General features: G+C 31.3%; 1 protein-coding gene across 1 annotated transcript; it reads left to right on the top strand.

Annotated features, from left to right (window-relative positions):
* The first annotated feature begins 1054 nt into the window (after positions 1 to 1054).
* LOC129232381 (calmodulin-like protein 4) lies at positions 1055 to 22341 on the top strand. The gene is made up of 5 exons (XM_054866531.1): positions 1055 to 1127; positions 1437 to 1467; positions 11908 to 12039; positions 15164 to 15346; positions 22120 to 22341. The coding sequence occupies exons 1-5, from the start codon at positions 1125 to 1127 to the stop codon at positions 22218 to 22220; spliced, it is 450 nt and encodes a 149-aa protein (XP_054722506.1). The 5' UTR covers positions 1055 to 1124; the 3' UTR covers positions 22221 to 22341.
* The last annotated feature ends 397 nt before the right edge of the window (positions 22342 to 22738 follow it).

Here is a 22738-nt window from a genome sequence, read left to right as displayed (position 1 = left end):
ACTACTTTTTGAAATTTAAAACTGGTCTGATTTTTTTTTTTAAAAAATAGAAAAACATGAATAAATGAAAAAAAAAAAAAAAAAATCAGGCCCATCATTTAGAGGGGTGATATTGCTCAGATGACTTTGAAAAATTGATGTATATGAAAGCGTTCCTGTTTTTTTGTTTACTAATAAAATTTGCTTTGAGTACACATGCTTCACCCTTCCCCCCCAACCTGAAAAAATTTGAAATGATGTGCAAGAGAAGAATATGGATGTGTTACATATCTTATAACAAAACCAAAGCTGTAAGATTTTTTTTTTCTTTTTTCAACTACAAAATAGATTTTTTTAAAAAAAGGAAGCTTAAAGTTAATTTCAATTTAATTGAAAATCTGAACTTGAAGTTTGGGGAGCAAAACATCACAAACTAAACGCATTAAGGAAGATTTTTTTACATAAAAAGTTAAAAGTAAGATTTCAGAAATATTTTCCCACTGCCTCTATGTTGACCCATTCAAAGAAAATCAATCTAGAGGTGAAGAATTGAAAAAGTTGTCCTTTTATTGAAACCGGTAATTTTTGGGTTGGATTATTATATTCTTTCTCAAGCTGAAATTTTATTCAATTTCTCATTAATGAACAGATCAAAATGGTACAGAGAAAGGGAATATGAAATAAATTTTGAGAATATTTGAATTTGAAGAACAAACACAAGGAATCTAATGCTAATAAATAAAAGCAAAGAAATATTTACATAGGCTTATATCTATTAAAAGGATTCGATCGAAAACGCACTGGTCACCATGGCAAAGAAAAGAAGTTGCCAAATTGAATTATTTCATTATTGACAAACACAGAGAATTAATTAAAAAAAAGACTTAAAAACGTTTCTAATGTTTTTTTTGAAAGAAAAGCATTTCTTTTACAGATTTTACTTAGATTGTCTGAGAAAATGCATTTAAACTATTAAATGATTGAAAGCACCATATTATTGTTTCGTTTTTCCAAATAAGTGGCTCATCTGCTAGCAGTGGAGTTAAACCGATGTCCTGTAACTGTAACTTTACCTATTGTACTTAATTTTCGTTTTTGGTTACAAGTCAGCGGGTTTAAGATCCTATTAATTTAAGTATCCAAAAATGGTAAGACGTCTGCACTTTGTTTGTCAATTGTTTTATCATTTAATTCTTTATTGCATTTTAATTTGATTTTGTACTTTTTGTTTGACACATGTCATCTAACTCTAAATGACAGACAGTATCCTCATGTGGAAGCCAAATTAAGCCGTCACACATCTGTAGCCATTACTAGTTATCACGAATATAAAATCAATTTGATCTTATTTTTTCAGTATGTGATGAATAATTTATGCTAACACTAATCTTGTGTTGCATATGATTCAAATGAGTATTTAACATTTAAAAACTGATCTTTTGATCAATCTTTTACAGGCCCGTTTTTTTAGAGAACAAGACATCGATGGTAAGTACTTTAAACTTTTTTTCTGTCAAATTTTGAAAGATGCACTTAAATTTGCTATCTCTAAAAAATGTTATTTAAGTTTGAAAAAGCATTTACAGGTTTGAAAGTATACAAACTTGTCAGAGGTATTTTAATTGCAAAAATGTAGTACAAGTACTTGTAATTGATTATTTATTTGCTTAAAAGTAAGTGTGGTTGTGTAATCCACAATGATGGCTGAAAATGAAACATGGTTTCTTGATAATTCCGTTATTTTCTTTTCTGATATGGTCAGCTCAGCCAGAATTTCTTTAGGAAAGGGGATCCGTCCTTATATGATGTTTATTATTTAGGTGCTCGGTTTGACATTATTTCTCAAAGCCAATTGTTCTGCGGGATGTTTTTGATAACTTACGATGTTTAAACGAAAAGGCTAAGTTCCGTAAGTCAGTCAACAATATTACGTCCTTATACAAGCAGAGATAATACCACCAGTGGAAGATGCAGAATTAATGTCAATGTGAAGAAATGAACGTTAAAAACTTGTTTAAAAGCTTACCAAAAAATTATTGGTCCATAGAAACTAAAATAAATAAACTAACGATTTGTAAACTAATTTTCGGTGCTTCTAATGATGAATGCATTTTAATATTTTTTGTGCACCTAGTACCCAATAGCAAAGCTAAAGAGAAGCGAAATCCATCATTAACTCAATCGGAAAATCTCTTACGTGCACTATTATTTTAACGGGCTTATATTTGAATGTATATATATACAGGTAGTTATCAAAATAATGGAAACACTCTGTGACAAGTGTGTTGGGAATCGCTACTCTTGCATAAATGTTCTGTTGATAAAGGTGCCTTCTGACTCTAATCACTCACACAGGTCAATCCAGATGGTGATTAAGTTCTCTGGTCATTTCTGCTGATATCGTTCGCTTTTTAAACATTACAATCATCTTCAATACCGTTTTCTTTCACTAAGCTTCTCTTTGAGTCCACTATTTTGCTTTGCCGAGCTTATCTTTGTTATAACTCGGTAGGCCATTCTAATAATAATTATCCATTTATATGAAACCAATTTAAATAAAACAAGATGATAATAGATAAGCAAAGAGCTTACCTTCATTTGTTCATCTGTTGTTCACGTTGGGCCTTCTCTCTATAATCATTTTATATTTCTTTTAATTGTGTAGTGTTGTCATTGTTACATGCTTTATGTAGTCACTGCTCAATAATTTAACTAATAAAGAAATTAAATACATTTATTAGCTAACGTTACATCACATATCTACATGCTACGGTGGTTCGAGAGGGACTGACTGTTTTACAAAACGCGGAACAAAAATGAAAAAGTTTTGGTTTGGATTTGAAAGTTCGCGTTTCAGTTTACAGTTTTGGTTTGTGTTTAGCAAGGTTCCTCTTCAGTTCACTTCATAGATCACTATTGGAACGTCATTTCTAAGTCTTACCTCCCTGCGTGTATGCTGTCATGACTTTAGATACTGTACCTCTAGAAACACCAAGAAATTGAGATGTTTCAGTTACACTTGCTTCAGCTAGATGCGCTCCAACAATTTGGCTTCTTTTAAAATGTGAGAGGTCCGACATTTCACGCGCTTGAAAAAAATCCAAGACGTCCAGTTATTAAGCCTCTCTTCTGTCTTAAAGCAAAATGAAATTTCATTTAGTGTGGATGAAAATAAGGTGTGGCATTTATTAAAAAAACTAGTGGCACCCGTACGGCTTTGCCCGTAGTAGAAAATTAAACGGTCTTTTGGTTCGCCTGTATATTTACAAATAATGTATGATGAATTTCTTGCCAATTGGCTTACCCATGTTAAGGTGTTACGTTGTGATAACTTTGTCGTCCATCTTATGATAATTTTGCATGGGAAAATGTTCTTGAAATTGGAATAGAAAAAGAACAAAATCGAATTTTTGAAAAATTGTTTTGAGGTGCACACCCCCATGCTACAAACTAATTCTGTGCTAAATTTCATGAAAATCGGGCCGAACAGTCTAGGCGCTATGCGCGTCACAGAGATCCTGACAGACAGAGAGACTTTCAGCTTTATTATTAGCAAAGACATGTCCATTCCTTGTCAGCATTGTAGCTAATCTCCAAACAAGAAGTGGCCCATTTAAAAAATCAGCATTGATCGATAAAAATAACGGATACAATGACTGATTATGACTGGTGGGGTTCATTTTATGCAATGGAAAGTAGAGAGCATCACAGAACCAGAAATCCAGTTTATCTATATATATAAAAATGAATGTTTGTCTGTATGTCAACCATGAACTCAAAAACTACCCGGCAGATTTGGCTGAAACTTTCACCGTTTGTTATTTTTGGTACTGGGAATGTTTATAGACCAGTTCGAAAAAAATCCGATCGATCGTTCCTTTTTTATTCCAATTTAAGTCACAATCCATTGGATAAATACGAATAAAATGATCGGCTGCAGAAATTAATTCGCGTGAAAGATCTCATTGATAAGAAGTTAGCTGTTGCCATTTTTCTTGAGTTTGAACAAATGAATTCTTTCTTTATTGTTTTATGGCTTTTCATGCAACGGGGGGATTTAAAACTTTTTCTATTTGATATTTTTAGCGATGGATTGATCTTGCAAACTGCGTGAGTACAAAATTTGAGTATAGTCACGGCTTCACTTGATACATGGACCGATTATTATGAAAATTGCTATATGTATGTATTTTTCCACGGAGAAGGTGCATAATATGCTCGTTGAAGCCACTCGCCACCAGGTGGCACTGCAGGGTAGCAACTTCTGCCCCGTTCAACCGATTGTCATGAAAATCAGTATAATGATGTATTTTTTTGTTGGCGTAGCAACGCGCGTCGGGTACAGCTAGTATACTATAAATAACAACAGTCGTAGCTTCAGCTGCTGGAATAGAAAAACAATTTTCATCTTTTGGTTTTGTTTCATTCTAGCCTTCGTAACAATTTTGGAGTGAACAAAGCATCACAACTAATGTTTTTATGGCAACAATTAAATCCTCATTAAAATTAAATTGAAATTAAATTTATTTTCTTGAAAAACTTTGTATGAGTTATGATTTTTTTTTCCTTTTAATAAAAAGTTCACATTAAATATTGTTACGAGTTCAGTTGAAACTTCAAACTTTCTTTAAATGACGACACAGTTCTTGAGAAAACACAGGAGCTTTATTTCCAATTATATACAAGAAATATCCTTAGCAATTGCTAAATTAACCATAGCAATTAGGCAGATATCAATTAACTCCATAAACACAACGATCACACACGTATTCACATCAAAATACGCAATAACACAGCACAAAAGCTAATACACACTTCCAGCTGAAAGGGAGACTCCACAGTTAGAAAACAGACTCCTCCATTCACAAGACGCCTGGCGTTTTGTACCAGGCGAAGAAATATTTAGAAAATCCTAAAAATTTCTCATATTTTCTTTTAATTCCATTCACAAATCTTATCGTTCAGAAATGGGGGGGGGGGGGGACCATATACTTCAGTCGAATGTTAGGGGGTTGTATGTACATTACAAGAAACTATTTACAGGTTACGTTACTCAGATAATTTTAAATGAAAGATAATAGAATAAATACCAAATTTAGCTGAATTACAACAAATTAATCACAAAAATAATTACTACTTACAGAATTTGTAACAATATTTAATTTGTTCCTTAAAACTTCCTTTTATTTAGTTTGGATTATCCAATAACAAAAAAAAAGTGCCTTTAAGTTAAAATATAGAAATAAATATTGAAATTTAAGGGCAGTTCTCAAAAGGTGGGAGCAAACACAGACTTCAACTTTGAAGCTTCAACACCAAATAACTTTCATTTTAATTAACTCTAAAATTTTTGAGGTAAATTATAATGCTGTATAGAGACAAGAATTGACATAAATTATGGAAAAAAAGCTCTTTAAATGCCCTTAAAAAATATTTTCTTTGCTAAATGGCACAATTTTGGACATACCAAAACGTTAACTGAGCAAATGTACCATTAAAATTTTTTTTTTAATTATTTCCATACGTTTCAAAAAAAAAAAATTAAAGGCATGAATCTTACACTGAATAATTTTTTGTTAATATTTTACACAAATAACAAAAGTAAAGACAGATTATTTACTTTGTAAATGATTTTAGAAAAAAGTAAGTTTGAAATTTGATGCATGTCCAAAAGTTACGATCTTTACAATGCTATTATTTGAGAACTAAGTATATGATGTTTTCGTTTTAAAGGTATTTATCGATCCTCAGAATCAGTTTTTAATTGTTTAAAAGTGTTTTTATAAGCTTTTATGCAGTATCTTAGAAGAAAAATAATTTTTCTTAAACATACATGTGAGATGTCCAAATGGCGTTACGATCTTGACGCCGATAATTCTGTCCATTTATTCATAATTTTTTATCATCCACTGTCTTCTAACCTCAATAAAAAAGGTTATTATAATGTTATCTTCTTTAATCCATTGGTATTTTGCATAATTAATACGTTACACATTGAACAATACATAAATTACAGTAGAAACATGGCTGGTTATGATCGAACGAAAGCCATTTTGCGCGAAAATTGCCAAGCAAACCTCTGTTGGCGACAACACAGTATACGATAAGCTAAAGGTTACCAGAGGGGGATTCCAGTTTGACAAATGTAGTTAATCGTCAGCTGCACCAGTTTTGGCGACTTTATCACCTGCACTAGCAATTTTTTTTTCCCGCCGCTTTTATTATTTTAGAATTTTTTTTTTCTCTTCTTTCTTTTGGAAACATAATTTAACGATCTCCAAATAGAAATACAAATTTCTTTTTTCAATAATTTTTTTTAGACATCGTTTTAATTCTTATGACATTAGAAAAAATATTCATTATTAAAACTGATGTCACTTTTTACATTCCTTCTTAAAGCATATTTTGTTTATTTTTCCTTTAAAAATATATATGTCGTATTTATTTGTCTCTATTTTTATTCCTTATTTGTCCCAAAAAATCAAACTACAAATTTGTATAATTATTTCCATGAAGCTTTTTTCTACCTTTCATCAACTTCTTCAAAATCATTCCAAAACTTTATTATATGTAAAGAGCAGTATGTATAGCCATTCAAGTACTTCATCAATATCCTCTTTATCATTAAATTGCAAAATTCAAAAAGTAGTAAATAAAATTTTCATTGGAAAAGTTTAAAATCACATTAACAAAATGGTGAAACTTACATTATGATGATGTCCAAAATCCGTTACCCACAGGACAACAATGTCCAAAATCCGTTACCTACAGACTGCTAAATTAATTTGCTAATTAACAATTTTTAAATACCTGCTGTCTTTTCATGTTCATATATTGTGTTCTAGGTATGCATACTATAGAATAAAAGCAAAATTGATATCAAATTCGAAAATTTTTGAAATTGCTCAAAGTTAATTTTTTTGTTCCCACCTTTTGAAAACTGCCCTTAAATAGAATATTTTGTGTAGGTTTTAACTATTTAAGTAAAATATTCCATACATTGAAGTTTATTTCTTATAACAAACTGTTCCACACATTTTCCAAAAAATATGTAAACATAATAAAAGAAAATCAAATAAATCTGATTAAAATAAAAACAATCCGGTTTATTTGATTTAAAAAAAAAATGATTTTTTTCCGACCTGTTATTTAGTGTCATGAGCATATTTACTTTCTAGCAAAGTGTTTTAATTTTAATCTTAACTGCTTGGTTGTTGCAAGAAAGCAGTAAAAAGTTTGCCACAGCACAGAATTTTGCACTGATTAGTTTTTTACGAAATGAAATGAGAGAAAGATAAGCTCAACTGAACCAAGGGCTGCAACAAGACATCCATTGTGCTAATCAACTAATCCCCAAGCAAGAGTCTTTAAAAGAGATCAGCAGCTGAATTTAATGAGGATTTCTATTGTTTGATTGTATCAAGACCGAAGGTGTCCAAACCTATCACTTTACGATTGCATAAGGTGTGAACATTTTCATGATGTAAGCAGCAACTCTCACAGGTTGGTTGATGTAAGCAGCAACTCTCACAGGTTGGTTCAGTACTGACCGAATTATTAAATCGCTGAAAAAAGGATTAGGGTATTGCTTCCTGATTTCAAAAAGGAATTAATAGGTTAACATATGGTTTTTCAACTACTTGCTCTTCCACCAGTATTTATTACCTTTAAAAGGAGTAGAATGTTGAAAAAAAGTGCAGGGGGGTTTACACTTATTTTATTATCAAACAAGTTGAACTAGTTTCGTAGGTCAGTGTGTAAGAGTTGTGTGTGCAGATTATTACCCAATAATAACAGATGTTATATTTATTACATCCTACATGCCTATTTTTCATGTCTTTTTTTTTTGTAATATTGAATAATACAGTATAATGGTGACTGAAAGGTTTTATTTTATGTCTAGAGAGTACTTACCGCTAAAAAAAACGTGTTTAAACCGTCATAAATAAGTTTAATACACTCTAACTAGGAAAACTTTCGATTGTTAAGTAAAGAATCTTATTTTGCGGAAGTTCAAATGTTAGGGTCGAGTGTTTAACAGATTAACCGCAATGAATAAAGGTTGGCTAATGTTTAGGTCTTTGCAATATTTTAGTAAAACAAAATCCACCCCAACACGGCTGTAGTACCAAGAAAAAAATCCTTTGACTAATATATCCTCAGTAGTATAATCGGTATGGCAGAAAAAAGAAAGGGTGTTTCTTTTGTAAGAGTTTTTTTTTTCTTGTAGGAAAAGCAGGCATCACCAGCAACTTCCTGCCTGAAATATTGTTTCGACTCTAATGTTGTATTATTTTATAAAATATTGAATGTAACTTGTTATAATAAAATTAACAATTTTATTATATGAAGTTACTTTCCACACAACAAACCAAGGATCAAATTTGGTTTGTTGTGACAAGAATTTCATTGTAATGGAATTCAAACGATGCAATTTCAATCAAAATGTGTTTGAACTTAAATTTCGTTGAAAGAAGTATTTAGTTTCATTGATCTTTGCTGTAATGAGATTTTACTGTATTAATTTTTTAGATGTCATTTTGTGTAGGTACTTTTTGTAAAATACAATGTGGGCTGAATACAGCCCATTCATCCTTTTTTGTTTGCTTGCTGGAAAAATAGTCTAGTTCTTATAATTGTTTACCTTCTTAGTGCTTTTAAAGCAATGCTACTTAAGTTTTTTTTTTCTCCTCAAGTTTGCTTCAGCAGCACCTTACAACCTTTAATTCATGATTGGAAACGATCAACTTTTATCCGGAAGGCAGTGCCAAAATAATGAAGTACAGTCGGACCTCCATATATCGAAGTAGCAAATTTCCGGAAAAAAATTCAATATATAGAAACGATCTCATTTTATCGTACAAATCTCCTAAAACACTAAAATTAAAGCTTAATTTTCGTGTATAAAACGCAATTTCTAATTTATACGAGCATTGGATTAAATGAAAGTTGTAAAATAAAAATTAAAAGAAATTACATTTTTGCGCTGTTATACATCTTCATTCTTCGGCAATTAACTTGATTCGCAACATTAGTGGGGGGGGGGGGGGGTTTCGTTTTGACAGTGTGATTGAGAGAAAAGTAAAAAATCTGTCTTTTTGAATGATTTTTACTGAAGTTAAAAGGACTAGGAATGATAATCAACAGACAAAAGGGATAACTTGAAACTGATTTTACAGTGTTACTGGTTACAACTTAGATTTGAAATAAACTTGAGAATTTAAGAACTCCAGAACGAAACAACGACTTATCTACACAGCCCTCAACCCCAGATTCCTTATGAGTTTCGTAGCAACCTTAAGTAAACATAATTTTCTCCCCTAATTTTCATTTTTCATGAGACAAACAGTCTGAAGTGGAAAAAAAGTCTACGAATGTCTCGAAAAAACTTTCGATACATAGAGATTTTTTCGATATATAGAAACAATTTTTCTATGCAATGAACATAGAAATTTGCTGGGATTTCGATATATAGAAAATTTTGATACGTGGAAGTTCGATGTATGGAGATTCGACTAATAATGTAAAATAAAGTGGTGTTGAACTAGTATATCGTCGCCTCAGAGCAACAGTGAGATATCTTAGTGTTATTCCTGGGATTAGATGTCTTACTGTTGCTCTGAGGCGAGGATATATTAAACCCCTTTTAATGTGAATTTCTATAAAAGTTCCTGAACAAAATATTTGTTAAGAAATTTGTTTTCTTGGAAAATCTCTGGCCTTCACCTTCTGAACCAAGATTTCCTTAATCCATTAATAGTAAATTGAATATATGTCGTGCTTAATTATCCTTGGTCTTATAAAATATTGAGAAGTAATTGTTACCTACTTTTTGATTTTTTACTGGAGTGCTACAACAAGGATTGGTTTTAGGGCCAGTTCACAGTGTTTTGGGCAAATCGCTAACTCCTTTCAAGAATGTTATATCTCAAAAATAAGCTATTTAAAGTTATGCTTGTTTTTCAGGGCCCAATACAGGTTGATTTTACTACCGATTTTCGGTACTTTCACAAAAATCAAGTTATAAAATCAGCAGCTTCACAAAACTAACTTTGAAAATCGACACATTCTAGAAACAATATTTAAAAAACGAAAGTTTCTCAAAAACCTGTGTTTTAAAATAGAAAACATGTTTTTCTGTTTAAAACATAGTTTACTCATAAAATAAAATGCTAAGATGATTTACATGAACAATCGCTTAGGTAACAACTTTTTCATAGTATTAAAATCAAGTTTCAGTTTTTCGCCAAATTGCTTTAAAGCAATCTTTTAGCATCAGTTTTAGGGGATGGTGATTTCCTGAACTGTGCACAGTACAAAGCTTATCGAGCTGAGATATGATATTTTACCTACCTCTTCGGTGCCCCCCCCCCCCCCCCAAAAAAAAACGTTCGAAATATTAGTTAATGACATTTGCACTTTTCAAACTAACGTTTAAATTGCTCTAATTTTCTGAGACAAAAATTAGAATGTGCCTTTAAAAGATCACAAAATCAATGCTGATAAAAAAAAACTTCCACAAAAAAAGAATATTGATACAATACTTTCACAAAAATAGGTAGTGAGAAAAAAATCCTGGATCTGCCCCTGCTTTTAGAATGCCTTGAATGAGTAGCGTATTTTTGCGAAAACCGCAAAGGAATCGACAATTTTTTCTGTTTTTTACGATCACTTGAAATTTTGGACCCTAAACTTTAATAGCGCCTATCTCCTTTGGAAGACGTTTAGGATCCTCATGCTTCATATTATTCGACTTGATGTATGCTATCACCCCTTAAAGTTTTTCCCTAGAGCTCAGAGACATCCTGTATGTCTTTAAGAGATGTTGTCTTATTTTTTTTTTTTCAATATGGCTGTGCAAGAGGGCATTTGGCCATAACCAGACCTAGTGCCCCTCCCCGACAAGGTATCAATCTTTCATGTGCCACCATTAAGGCACTGATGCATGACAAGTAGTTTTTGACGCCCAGTGCCCACCAGATGGAGGCACCCGGGCTCTCTTCGATGCAAAATTGCACAAGGAATTTTAATTTTGCTGATGGAATTCTAAGCCAAACAAATACCCAAGGAATCTTTTACATGCGGCATAATCATACGACATAGACGTTGACGTGTTGTCTTAGTTTAACACTTTAAAATTGCTCTCCTGAAAAGTCACGTTTTTTGAGATATGAAGTTGTTGAAAGAAGTGAGCGAAATTTAGAGTTCATAACATGACTCTTTTTTTGCCATAACTATTTAATTTACTGTTTGACGAGCAATTTATTTTGTTTTGAGTTTGTCTTACCTACACACAAAGTAAGTTAAAATAATGTGCTAATCAAGCAGTAAATTAAATAATTATGGCAAAAAAAAGTGTCATATTATAGACTACACTTATTCTAAAATATTATAAAATGGCCTTTTATTAAATTTAGTGGTAAGATTTGAAAAGGTGACATTAAGATAGATTATAAAATGCAACAAAGAGCTGTTAACAATGCAACAAACCACCCTAACAAAGAACTACAGTAAAATATGTGTGTATATCACAATATCTAGAAGAATGTCAATAATTGTATAATATTCCTGTTTTGTATGCTATTAATTGTTAGAACGTCATAATTATTGTCATTTCATCTGTCAATTTTTCCGCTATTTATTATTGCCATTTTTTTCAATATCCAGCTATTTTAACCAGCTACTAAGTATTTGCTGGCTTGGATTGTTATTATTTTTTAATCGTAATTTTTAACATGCTTACGTCGTTACACCAGCCCGATTTAATTTGTTAAAATGTGAAGCATATGTTTTTCTGTATGATTGTATTTTGTAGATATGGCAGTAGCTCACTTAGGCATGCAATAAATAGAAAGGATTTTGGATGAGGGGAGTGGTGTTATTTTGTTTCTAAAATATTAGGATGAACAACCTTTTGCAATTTTTCAGAGTTTCGTGATTGCTTTTATTTGAATGCCCGAAGTGGCCAAATTCGAAGTTTGGACGAATTAACCATCATCATGAGATCTTTAGGAATGAGCCCCACTATCACAGAACTGAAAAAGTATTTCAAAGAGAAAAGTGAGTTTGGGATGACTGGCAAGTTTTTCATTTTACAAATTCAAACTGTGAAAAGAATAGCATTAATACTTTGTAGAAAGTACAGTATCAGGTATTGAAGTCCAAACAACGCTTTCAGTCGTAATTAAGTATAAATAGTTTTTGTTACTTTAAAATCCTTTAAAAATGGTTAATTCTGTAATTATATTTTCCTACATTAATATTGGCAAAAATAAATGGTTATTTTTTTAAACAGTTTTTTGCAAAGTATAAAAAAAAGTTAATTGCTTAAAAATTATTTTTATTTTAAAGATTTCTATTTCTTAAAAGTGCCATTTTTTTTAGCAACAATGCTTTCCATCCATGAACATTTAGTAATAATTATGTAGTTTCTTAAAGTGAAAACTATCAACCAAAGATTTTATTAAAGGAAGAAAATGTGATTTAATTGTCTTTAAGTATTGTAAATTTTTCTAAATAAGTAGTTAAAATTCTGCATTTATAGTTTTCATCAGATAAATACAAAATGGTTGATTAAATGGCAATTTTATGTGGAATAAGATTTATGCATATCTCTAATATCATGAATTTGAAAACTAGATTCCTTTGCGTTTTTACCAGGATTCGTTGATTTGAATAATTTTGATTTAAATTGTGATTTAAATCAATTGATTTGAATTTAGTTATTTTTTAACAAAATCATTAACTGATTTTACTGATTACAATAATAAATCATCAGTTGATTTTACTTTTATAAATTAATTTTGCATTTTTAAAATGTATTGCTCTAAATTTAACAACACTGCATTATAATATCTTAAATTCAACAGGCAAAACTACATAGATCCCTCTTTCTGAGTGTGTAACAGATTTTCACTCAATATTGCTTTTACTCCAAAATTAGTTTAGAGAAAAATAAAAATTTGGAGTTCTTTTATACACCATGACTAATATAGTTCAGAAAAATAATTGTTCAACATATTATTTTACACTAAAAACGTACATGATAATGGAAACCTTATCTTAAAGCAAAACAAAATCACATCTTATCTAAGCATTATAATGTATTTACAAATCTTAAAATATTATTGAATAGTTAGAGAACTTATCTTAATTTTAAAAGTAAGTTGAATGGATTCATCTATTGTATGAAATATATTATGTTTATAAATGTAAAATAATTAATTTCTACAAATATTTGAACAAGCTAAAAATATTTAAAAAAAATCTGATTTAAATTTAAAAAAAAAAAGACTTTTTTGATTTTTTTTGAAAATGTTTTTGAAAAAATCACGAACCCTGGTTTTTACATACCTTTGAAATTTATTTCTAAATCCAATTTCCCAACAACCAAATAGAAAACTGCAGTTCATAATGGTTATAAATTCTCGCTTAGACTTTTCTAATTATGTTGTTGGAATATGTGCCCCTGTTAATAATGCTAATTTTAGAAATTATAATGTTCTGTCCTGTTAATGACTAGTTTTTTCCCCCAATACCTGATAATGCTTACTTTCTATAAAGTTTTAGGAACTTTTTATGGCAAAAGTGGACTTATCTTCTTTCTGGCTATAAGAAATCTTTTTCTCTCAAGTAAAAAAGTCTTTAAATGTATTTGCTCCACTAAGAAATAATATTAGTGCTAATTATTTTTTAAAGAATAGTTATAATTTTAAATTCTTGAAACTTTTTTATGTAATAGATCAACTTCTTACTTAAATGATCTGTAAACTTAAATTTGGTCTGGATGAAAAATTATATTTTATAATTTTGCTTTAAAAAATTTCCAGTTAATATATTCTGTTAAAGTTTATTTTGCTTATTATTTTTTCTAAATTAAAATATATTTTTGTTAAAAATTAGAGAGCATTGTTAAGTAAATTTCTTTTGAATCGCAAATTGTCTGGGGAATTGTACTTGAAGTCAAGGCTGCCAAGATTCAGATTTATTTTAACTGTCCATTTTTTCTCCATGTTTAAAAAAAAAAAATCATGTATAAATATTACTGATCATGTGTACAAAGAAATATTAAGATACGATTAGTGACGCCATTTGTCAATTGCTAAGTAGTAGGTATCGAATTGTAAAAAGTACGAAATTCTCGAAACCTTGTTTTGTTATAGTTGCAAGAGAACGACTAAGTACTACAAAAACTGAGAGTCCTGATTAGTATTTAAGATAGCTTTCCTGTTTTTTGAAAGGAAAATTAATTTTTGGAAAAAATAAGTGCTATTTAATCTATTTTGATGAAGCACAGTTTTTCTAATAAAATTCAAATTTTCAAATCGCCGGAATGCAGGAAATTTCTCTTTCCTGTACATTAGGGTGGTTCAAAAATACATGTAAAAAACAAAAGTTTCTCCTAAATAACAGCCCCTCTCAACATTTTTAGACTTGTGGATAGTAATGTACTGGAAGAATTTGAGCTTCCTATTTGAACTGAAAGAAGGGTGCTCACCCCCTCCCTCCCCCAAACTTCATAAGGCTTAAAAAATGCATTGAAGTGAAAAAACAATGCTCCATATTATAATATACATGAGTAATATGCATATACATTGTAATAAAATAATTATTGAAAAAAAAAAAAAAAAAAGCTGGGGAAAATCAAATGTTTCTAAATTTGTGGCATTTGCTATGCTATGGCTAATGTTAAATTGAGGGGCATTGAGCACCCTCTTAAAATTTGAGTAAGAAACTAAAACTTTTACAGCATAATACTATTAGTAAGTCTAAAAAAAATAGGGTGTGTCCTGGGCTGTAGCTGAAAAAAAGTTTTTTAAACCACCCTATGCTATATATTATAATATACACTAGTGATATGCATATACATTACAATAAAATAATTATTTGCAAAAAAATAACTGGGAAAATGAAATGTTTCTAAATTTGTGGCATCTTTTATGCTATGGCTAATGTTAAATGGAGGGGTCATTGAGCACGGTCTTAAAATTTGAGTAAGAAACTAAAACTTTTACAGCATACTATTAGTAAGTGTAGAAGAAATAGGGGGGTGTCCCGGACTCTATAGATGAAAAACAGTTATTTTGAACCACCTTGCCGTACATCCCGTCTTGGCGGCCTTGCTTGAAGTCTTGCACAGTGTAATTGGTAATTTCGGCACTGACATATGTGCTCTCAATTGCAGATGGAAAGATATCTTTTGCCGACATGCTCGAGATAATGCACAATCATAGCCAGAGAGAAAATATTCCACAAGAAATCCTGCGGGCATTCCGTGCTAGCGACAAAAGCAAAACTGGGCGCATTCCGGCCCGAGAGTTGCGACACATACTTCTGTTGTGGGGAGAAAAGCTGAGTCCCAAGGAGGGTAATTCAATTCATTTTGTTCAATGATCTCTGTTGACATTATTCTTGCAAATGCTTCACAGCTCTTTTCCCGCCTCTTGCTGACTGGAACGAATACGTTGGGGTTCCAGATAGTAAGGTAACGAGCTCTGGCAGGTGTGCAGATTCTATATATGAATAAAAATTAGGCAGAAAATAATACTAGACGTTAAATCCCGGTTATCACAAATTTGCCATTTCAACTGCGCTTGCGCGCGGACTTCGCTTTTTGGGCTTTCTGTTTTAAGATTTCGTTTTGCTTGTTTATATTTAGGCTGACCAAATTAATGAACGCAATGAGAATATTTTCACAGCGATTTCGTGATATATTATATGAAACTACGGATATGAATAACTGATCATCTTAAGACAAAAATGACACTTCAATATTTATTAGTTCGGAAATATTTATTTAACATGAATGTAAAACACATTGTATACTTCAAAAATGATTGGAATATTAATACAGAAATCCGTCTTTTGCAGATATTTTACGTCGGGCGTAAACAACTTAGTATTATACATTTTTATTTAGGTTGAGGGTTCGGCTTTGTATTAGAAGTGATGCTGCAATTCTAATACGCTCTTCTGAGGTTAAAAATTTAGCCCTGAAAAGGGCCTTTGTTTGATAGAAAAATCAGAAACCGAATCCATTAGTAATAAAGACGCAAAACTCAATCTTTACCGAGGCCTAAAAACTAAAGCAGAGAAAGCTTTGTTATTTCTAATTTTTATCTGTTACCATCTCATATTTATTAACAAATTTAAAACGTTTGTAATTAATTTTAGCGATATTTTTTAAATCAGCTAAGTCCGCGAGCAAGCTCAGTTGAAATGGCAAATTTGTGATAACCGGGATTTAACGTCGAGTGAAAATAATGGAGATGCTCATTGCTTTTAAATGGATGGATCTGGGTATCCATTAACGGGGAGAAATGGCTGAGTTGACGGAAACATGCCAATGAAACACAATAAGGTGTTTGTCTTGGGAGCTATTGTACCAACTTGCTAACAATCCTAACCTAGCACCAAGTGATTTCCATTTCGTAAAAGACACCCAAGAGGTCAGCAGTTCGGAAGCGATGCTGTGGTTCGGCAAGCCATCTTGATGTGGTTTCACACTCTTGATGATTATTTCTTCCATGCCGCACCTCCAAGTGTTTCTTTGTAGGTCCAAAGAGATTTAAGTCACTTGGTGTGAGGTTGAGACTGTAAGGAAGGTTTGGTGCAATACCTCCTAAACCTTACCACATTTCTTGCTTCATTGATGGGACATGTTTCCGTCAATGCAGCCAACTTCTAACTGACATTTTGCCCTGTTAGTGGACATCAGCAATCATATAAAAACTCGAAGCACCTACATTATCCTGAGCATCTGTGTTAGAAATAAATATTGCATTTTGAGGAGCAGATCTGCTTCTCAAATTCTGATGTTAAGGAGCAGTTCTGTGAAACTGAGGAGCAGTTTTACAATATTTGCTAAATTGCATTTTAAACAAGGAAACAAAGTTTTAAGAAATGTAGTATTTAATGTGTGCATTTAGGAAGATTTGAACAATAACTTGAGATGCAAATTTTTATTGCTTATCTTTTACAAAATAGAAGAGCTGGTGCAAGTGGATGGCTATACAAATACAGGAATATTTAGGGTGTGAAAATTAAAAAAAATAAATTTACACCATTAGAAATATTAAAACCATTTGTACCCAGTTTATTAACAAAAATAGTCATCTAAAATCGTTAACGCATGGACATCTAGTTTTGGCATTCACATTTCATTTTTTTTTTGCGCCACAAAGTTTTTGAGGCAATTTATATTGTATCGTATTTTTTATGTTTTGAATCGCAAACTGCGACGGCTTATTTCGTACGCTGTTCAGCATGACTTTTATTCAAACAGGGAGTCTGCCCATCTACCAGAGTTCTAGTTAACTTACTTTTTGAAACCTCCCCATACAATTTTTTCTGATAACTTAGAAGCATACTACACATCAAGATGAAAATCATTTACTGTGGATATTGGGATCTCATTTCTCTGCCAGTAATAGTTAAGAGAGTGACTTTGTAATAAATACGAGGGACGTTTTTAAAGTAAGGTCCGTTTTGAAATAAAAAAAGAACGAGAACAGATAAAACAAAGACATTTATTGCAAAAAAAATCTTACCACCCTTACACTACATTTTAACACTGCTCCCGTGATTTTTCAAGCATTTGTCATAGCGTGGTACAAGTTTTTGTATACCTATTCATAGAAAATTGCCGCCTGCGTAGTCAACCATGGGATAACATGTTCTCTGAGCTCATTATTGCTGTTGTGCCACAGACCACCTACAAAAGACTTTAGATGCCGAAACAAATGAAAGATACTGCGAGCGAGGTGAGGGCAGACCAGAGGATGTTCAAAAACGTCCCAGCCAAAGCCCTGTAAGAGTTCTCATGGTCGTCTACACAGGCGGCAATTTTCTACGAATAGGTATACAAAAACCTGTACCACGCTTTGACAAATGCTTGGAAAATCACTGGAGCAATGTCAAAATATAGTGTAAGGGTGGTAGATTTTTGTGCAATAACTGTCTTTGCTCTATCTATACCCGTTCTGTTTTTATTTCTAAACGGACCTTACTTTAAAAACAAGCCTCGTATATCCTGTTGGCTTAGGTCTGATTTGAAGACTTAAATAGCATATCTCTTAGTGGAGGTTCCATGAATTCCGGAATAAAAGCACTGACTCATCTGGTCAAAATGTGGTCATCTTGTCAAATTTTTGGTCAAAATGTTCTGTGAATCCACAAGAATAGTGTTAGTTTTCTAATTTAATTGTCAGTCTGCTCAAACTCATTGACTAGCATCATCAGTTGATGCTGATGGTCTTCTATTCTGTGAATCCACAAGAATAGTGTTAGTTTTCTAATTTAATTGTCAGTCTGCTCAAACTCATTGACTAGCATCATCAGTTGATGCTGATGGTCTTCTATTCTGTCTATTCGCTTCAATTTAATCTTGATCTTATTCAAAATGTGTACACATCTCAAAACATAGATTTCTATTTGTCAAATCTGCATCAAAAACAGCTTTTCACATTTCAAAAACTTTTGCTTGTGTTTCTAATGTTTGTGGTATAATTTCATACAACTTCTGTTTGAGATCATTCCTCTCTGAGAGCTCTAACGAACTAAAAAAATTGCTTTGACAAAACCATCTAGCTTGTAAATAACAAAACAAGCAGAATTGAAGATTTCTTTGAAACTTTTAAGCTTTAAACTTTATCTTTGAAGTTGTTGTAATTTAAACAGCCCTTTATTGTTTTCAACAGACTTGGTATGTATCTTGTAGCACATTTTTAACTGGACAGGTGGTTTTTACAGTCTAAAACTGACCAAAGTGTCTGAAAGTGTCTTAAACTGTTGAAAAGTAAGCTAAAGGGGTCTAATCTAATCAATTTGTAATTACTGCAACATTTGTAATGCATAAGTATAAGTATTAATAAGTTTTAATTAGTGAGTATTTGGTAATATTTTTCTCTGAATTGTTCATTTTAAAAAATACTTTACTTTAAAAAAAATTGCCAATAACTTTGTTACAAAAAAACTTCCTTATGCAAGAGTTGTGTCTTCACAGTGTCATAAAAAAAATTCACAACACTCCCAAGAAAACTAATTTTAGTTCCATTTATAACTCAAAGGAGCGCTATTAATCGTAATATTTGGATGCAAAAAAAGCTTTTTTTTTTTAATGGTTTCTGCACAAGTTGTAAATAACAGTTTAACAAAAAATAATTTGTCTATCATGATATTATTCTTCAATCATTGTTTGAAGAACAATAAATTGGGGATAAAATGTATGCACTTATATTTCAAACGTGTGCAAGTTCTTTTTTTTAATTTCATATTTTTTAATATAATACTTTCAACTGCAAGACACAAAAACTGTAGTAGCCTGATAATTTTTAGAAACAAATTATTCGCATTTTTCTAAAATAGATTGGTGGTAATTTAGTTTTAGATCATTAAATGGCACCAGAAGAAAATCTACACAAAGCTATAAAAGAATCAAACATATATATATCTTTCCTTCAGTTGAAAATTCATGTCAATTATTGCACTATAATTTGAACAATTTCATTTTCACACATGGATAAGTAAAAGAAAATTTGGTTCCTCTTATTTAAAAAATAAATTAATGAATGAATGAATTAACTCATGGCACATAAATTGAAGTTTTTAATCAAGACTTCAACTTCTATGTTGCTAGATTAAAATCGGCTGCATAAATAAGTTACACTACTTGAATGTTCACGTTGAATAAATGTTCAACATAAAACATTACTTTGACACATTTTATTCTGTTTTTGATAGTTTCCCACAAAATAAAATACTATTGCTCTAAAAATATAGTTTTGGATGCTTTCAGACATTTTTAGACAGGATGGTGAAAATCATGGTTTTCATTGTAGTGTTCAAAACTTTCCCAACTCTGATCATCAATTAGCTAGAACTTCTATTTAGAACAATATTAAACATTCTGCCTGTTGAGCTTGTCATTTTTAATATTAGTTTTAAGTCTATGTATGGTTATGGAATCGTGGAGCTTATGATTTTACTTTTTGCTTTCATGCTGTAAGTTTTAAGTAGTGCATTCCACTCTTTCAGTCTGGAGGAGCTATGTCTATAAGTTCCATAATAAACATTGCTTGTTTTCCTGTGCATTATCATAACTTACTTTGTCAAAGGAGTTCATAAGAACGTGTCATGTTTAATTTGTTGAAAATATTTGTAAAGAATTATTTTTTTCACAATTAATGTTACGTTTCAAAGGCAGTAATGAAAGTTTTCGGTCTTTTGGAGGATTTCCGTCTTTTTGAGAAAGTTTGAGATGGATTAAGATGAAAGTAAAAAAATAATCTGAATGAGCTAAATATGGAGAAAGTTTAGACAAATAAGTTTTTTTTCTTTGATTTGCATGTTTACAACAAAGAACCACTCTCCATTACGTAATGATAAAAAATAAGTTATTCTTAGTTGAAATGAGACAACTAGCGAAACTTCTTTTATTTCTTAAGCAAGCTCCATAGTTCCTCTGTGTGTTTATTTTGGAACACTTTTCTTTTTGTTCTGTGTTCAAACCTTTTATTTATTATTTGAAAATGAAATTTGGGACTCGCCCCCCCCCCCTTCTATTTTGACAATTTTTGTCTTGGGGAAATTTTTGCAAATTTCAGCTTTGTGTTTACCATTTTCGATATGAAAAAAACTTCTTGTTTCATTTCAGTTACAAAATTTATGGGCTTTGAATTGTTTATGAATAAAAATGTCTTCGCTTAAAAATTTGCCGTCGTCATAATAAGAAATAAAGAAATACCTTGATGCATATTAAAAGAGAAAGAAAATAATACAACATTAAGCACCCTGCAAATTTTTCCAGCTTAATGTTGTAATATTTCTTTGTCTTTTAGTCGCCTTAATGCTTAGTAAGCACTGGAAAGATTTAAAAAAAAAAAGAAAATGATAATACTGCCGTGCTAAGCACAAAAGTCGTATCTGCAGCCGAGTTCAAAATAAGAAATTGCCATTTAAAATTTTGCGCCTCCATGTATTTGATTCAGATGCAGATTTTTCAGATTTTTAAAAAAAGTATTTCTTATTGCCAAATGATCAAAAACATTGTATTTAGGTGAAATAGGTGACAAAGAACAGCCTGGTGACATTAACATAATTTTGATGAAAAGTCCAGATAACGACTTTTGTGCTTAGCATAGCAGAATAATAATAAAATGAATTGAATGATTTTTAAAGTGGAAGAAAAGTAATTAGCAATGGGGTGGAAAAATAGACTCCTTTGTATTTTGTTTAAAAACAAAGAAATAAACTTTGTAAACTTGGAAAAAAACTAAAGTAATGTATTCTATTACTTTTTTTCCTTAATGGCTACTTTTTAAAAAAACTTTACAAAAGCATTTAATACATATCTTAATTACATAATTAATTCTTCCACTAAGAATTTTTATGACTTGTACCGTATTACCCCGCATTAGCCGGCATGCCGCAAAGTTCAGGGGTCACCAGAGTTTCATTAACACTTGCCTGGTCCTTTCTAGCATGCTGAAAAAATCGAGGTTAGGAAAAAAATAATAATACTATAAAAATACTTCATCTTAAGTTCTATACGTATCTTATTAGTATTAATAAACAGTTTAATTTTTTGTAAAAATATTAACTCACAATGTCATTTGTTATTTTAATAAGAAAAGTATTATTAAATAACGAATTTTATAAAAATTTAATTAAAACAAAACAAACATTAAAGAAGTTACTGCCCCTAAGCCAGTGCTAAAAGAATTTATCATAGCTATTCAATAAATAAAAATTAAACGTGCCTCTCTAAAAGGATGAACAATTATTACTAAATTATGAACAATTTGCAGTAACAGTGATTGTTTCTCAATTTATTACTTTATTGGCATATAATTAAATCCATTAATAATGACTTACCATAAATAACTAGCACTTATTACATATATGCAGTACACAATTGGAACTGAATGGAGGAATCTGCTTTTGTCTGGTTGCAAAATAAACCTTGAATTATCCGATTTGCCGGAAAATTCAAATTTCCCCGCATGCTGGTCAACCTCTCTTTTTTCCGGCATGCCGGCTAATGCTGGGTAATACACTAATTTAATCCTACCCTAAGAATAACCATAGAAAGCAGGATATTTGATTTCAATTCCTAAACTAATGCAGGTGTTTTGTTTACAGTGGATCGTATATTCAGAGAAGCCAATGTTTCTCCTAACGGATATGTAAACTATGACGACTTTGTAAGGGTGGTTTGTGCTCCCGTCCCAGACTATTATTAATTGCATATATACTTATCCTTGTGATATTTTGTGACTATTTTTGTATTATTTTAGCTGCATATATATTCCACTAAGCCGGTTTTAGATATTAGATTATATACATATATTTATGCGACACAGGTGTTGGATATTTTATTTTATATCAATTAAAGTATGTTTATACATAAAAGTTTCTGTTTTTCTTCTCCACTTTTTGAAGTTGGACTTTATTATGAACTGCAGTACAACTTCGTTTATCCAGGCCGACGGGGACCAAAGGCAATCAGGGTTATTGAAAATCCAGATACAGTGAACCCTCGCTTATCGCGGTTAATTCGTTCCGGACTTTACCGCGATAACTGAATTTCCGCGAAGTAGGATTCTGTATATATTTTTCTAATTAGAGCGCATAAAACTTAAGACAATTTAAATAGGTTTTTAACGTAGGTAGAGCCCCCTAGACATGAAATGTAGGTACCTATTGGATGGAGGTACCCAATGGAATGGTACCTATTCCATTGCTTTCATTTATAGTCCAA

This window comes from Uloborus diversus, unplaced genomic scaffold (assembly GCF_026930045.1).
Source record: "Uloborus diversus isolate 005 unplaced genomic scaffold, Udiv.v.3.1 scaffold_12, whole genome shotgun sequence".
Lineage (NCBI taxonomy): Eukaryota > Metazoa > Arthropoda > Arachnida > Araneae > Uloboridae > Uloborus > Uloborus diversus.
Note: the sequence above shows the minus strand (reverse complement) of the source record. Positions and strands in the feature narration are given on the sequence as shown.

Coding starts and splice junctions, on each gene's coding strand:
- LOC129232381 (XM_054866531.1), top strand. Junction 12,040..15,163: donor AAAGTATTTCAAAGAGAAAA/GTGAGTTTGGGA, acceptor TCTCAATTGCAG/ATGGAAAGATATCTTTTGCC. Junction 15,347..22,119: donor AAAGCTGAGTCCCAAGGAGG/GTAATTCAATTC, acceptor TTTTGTTTACAG/TGGATCGTATATTCAGAGAA.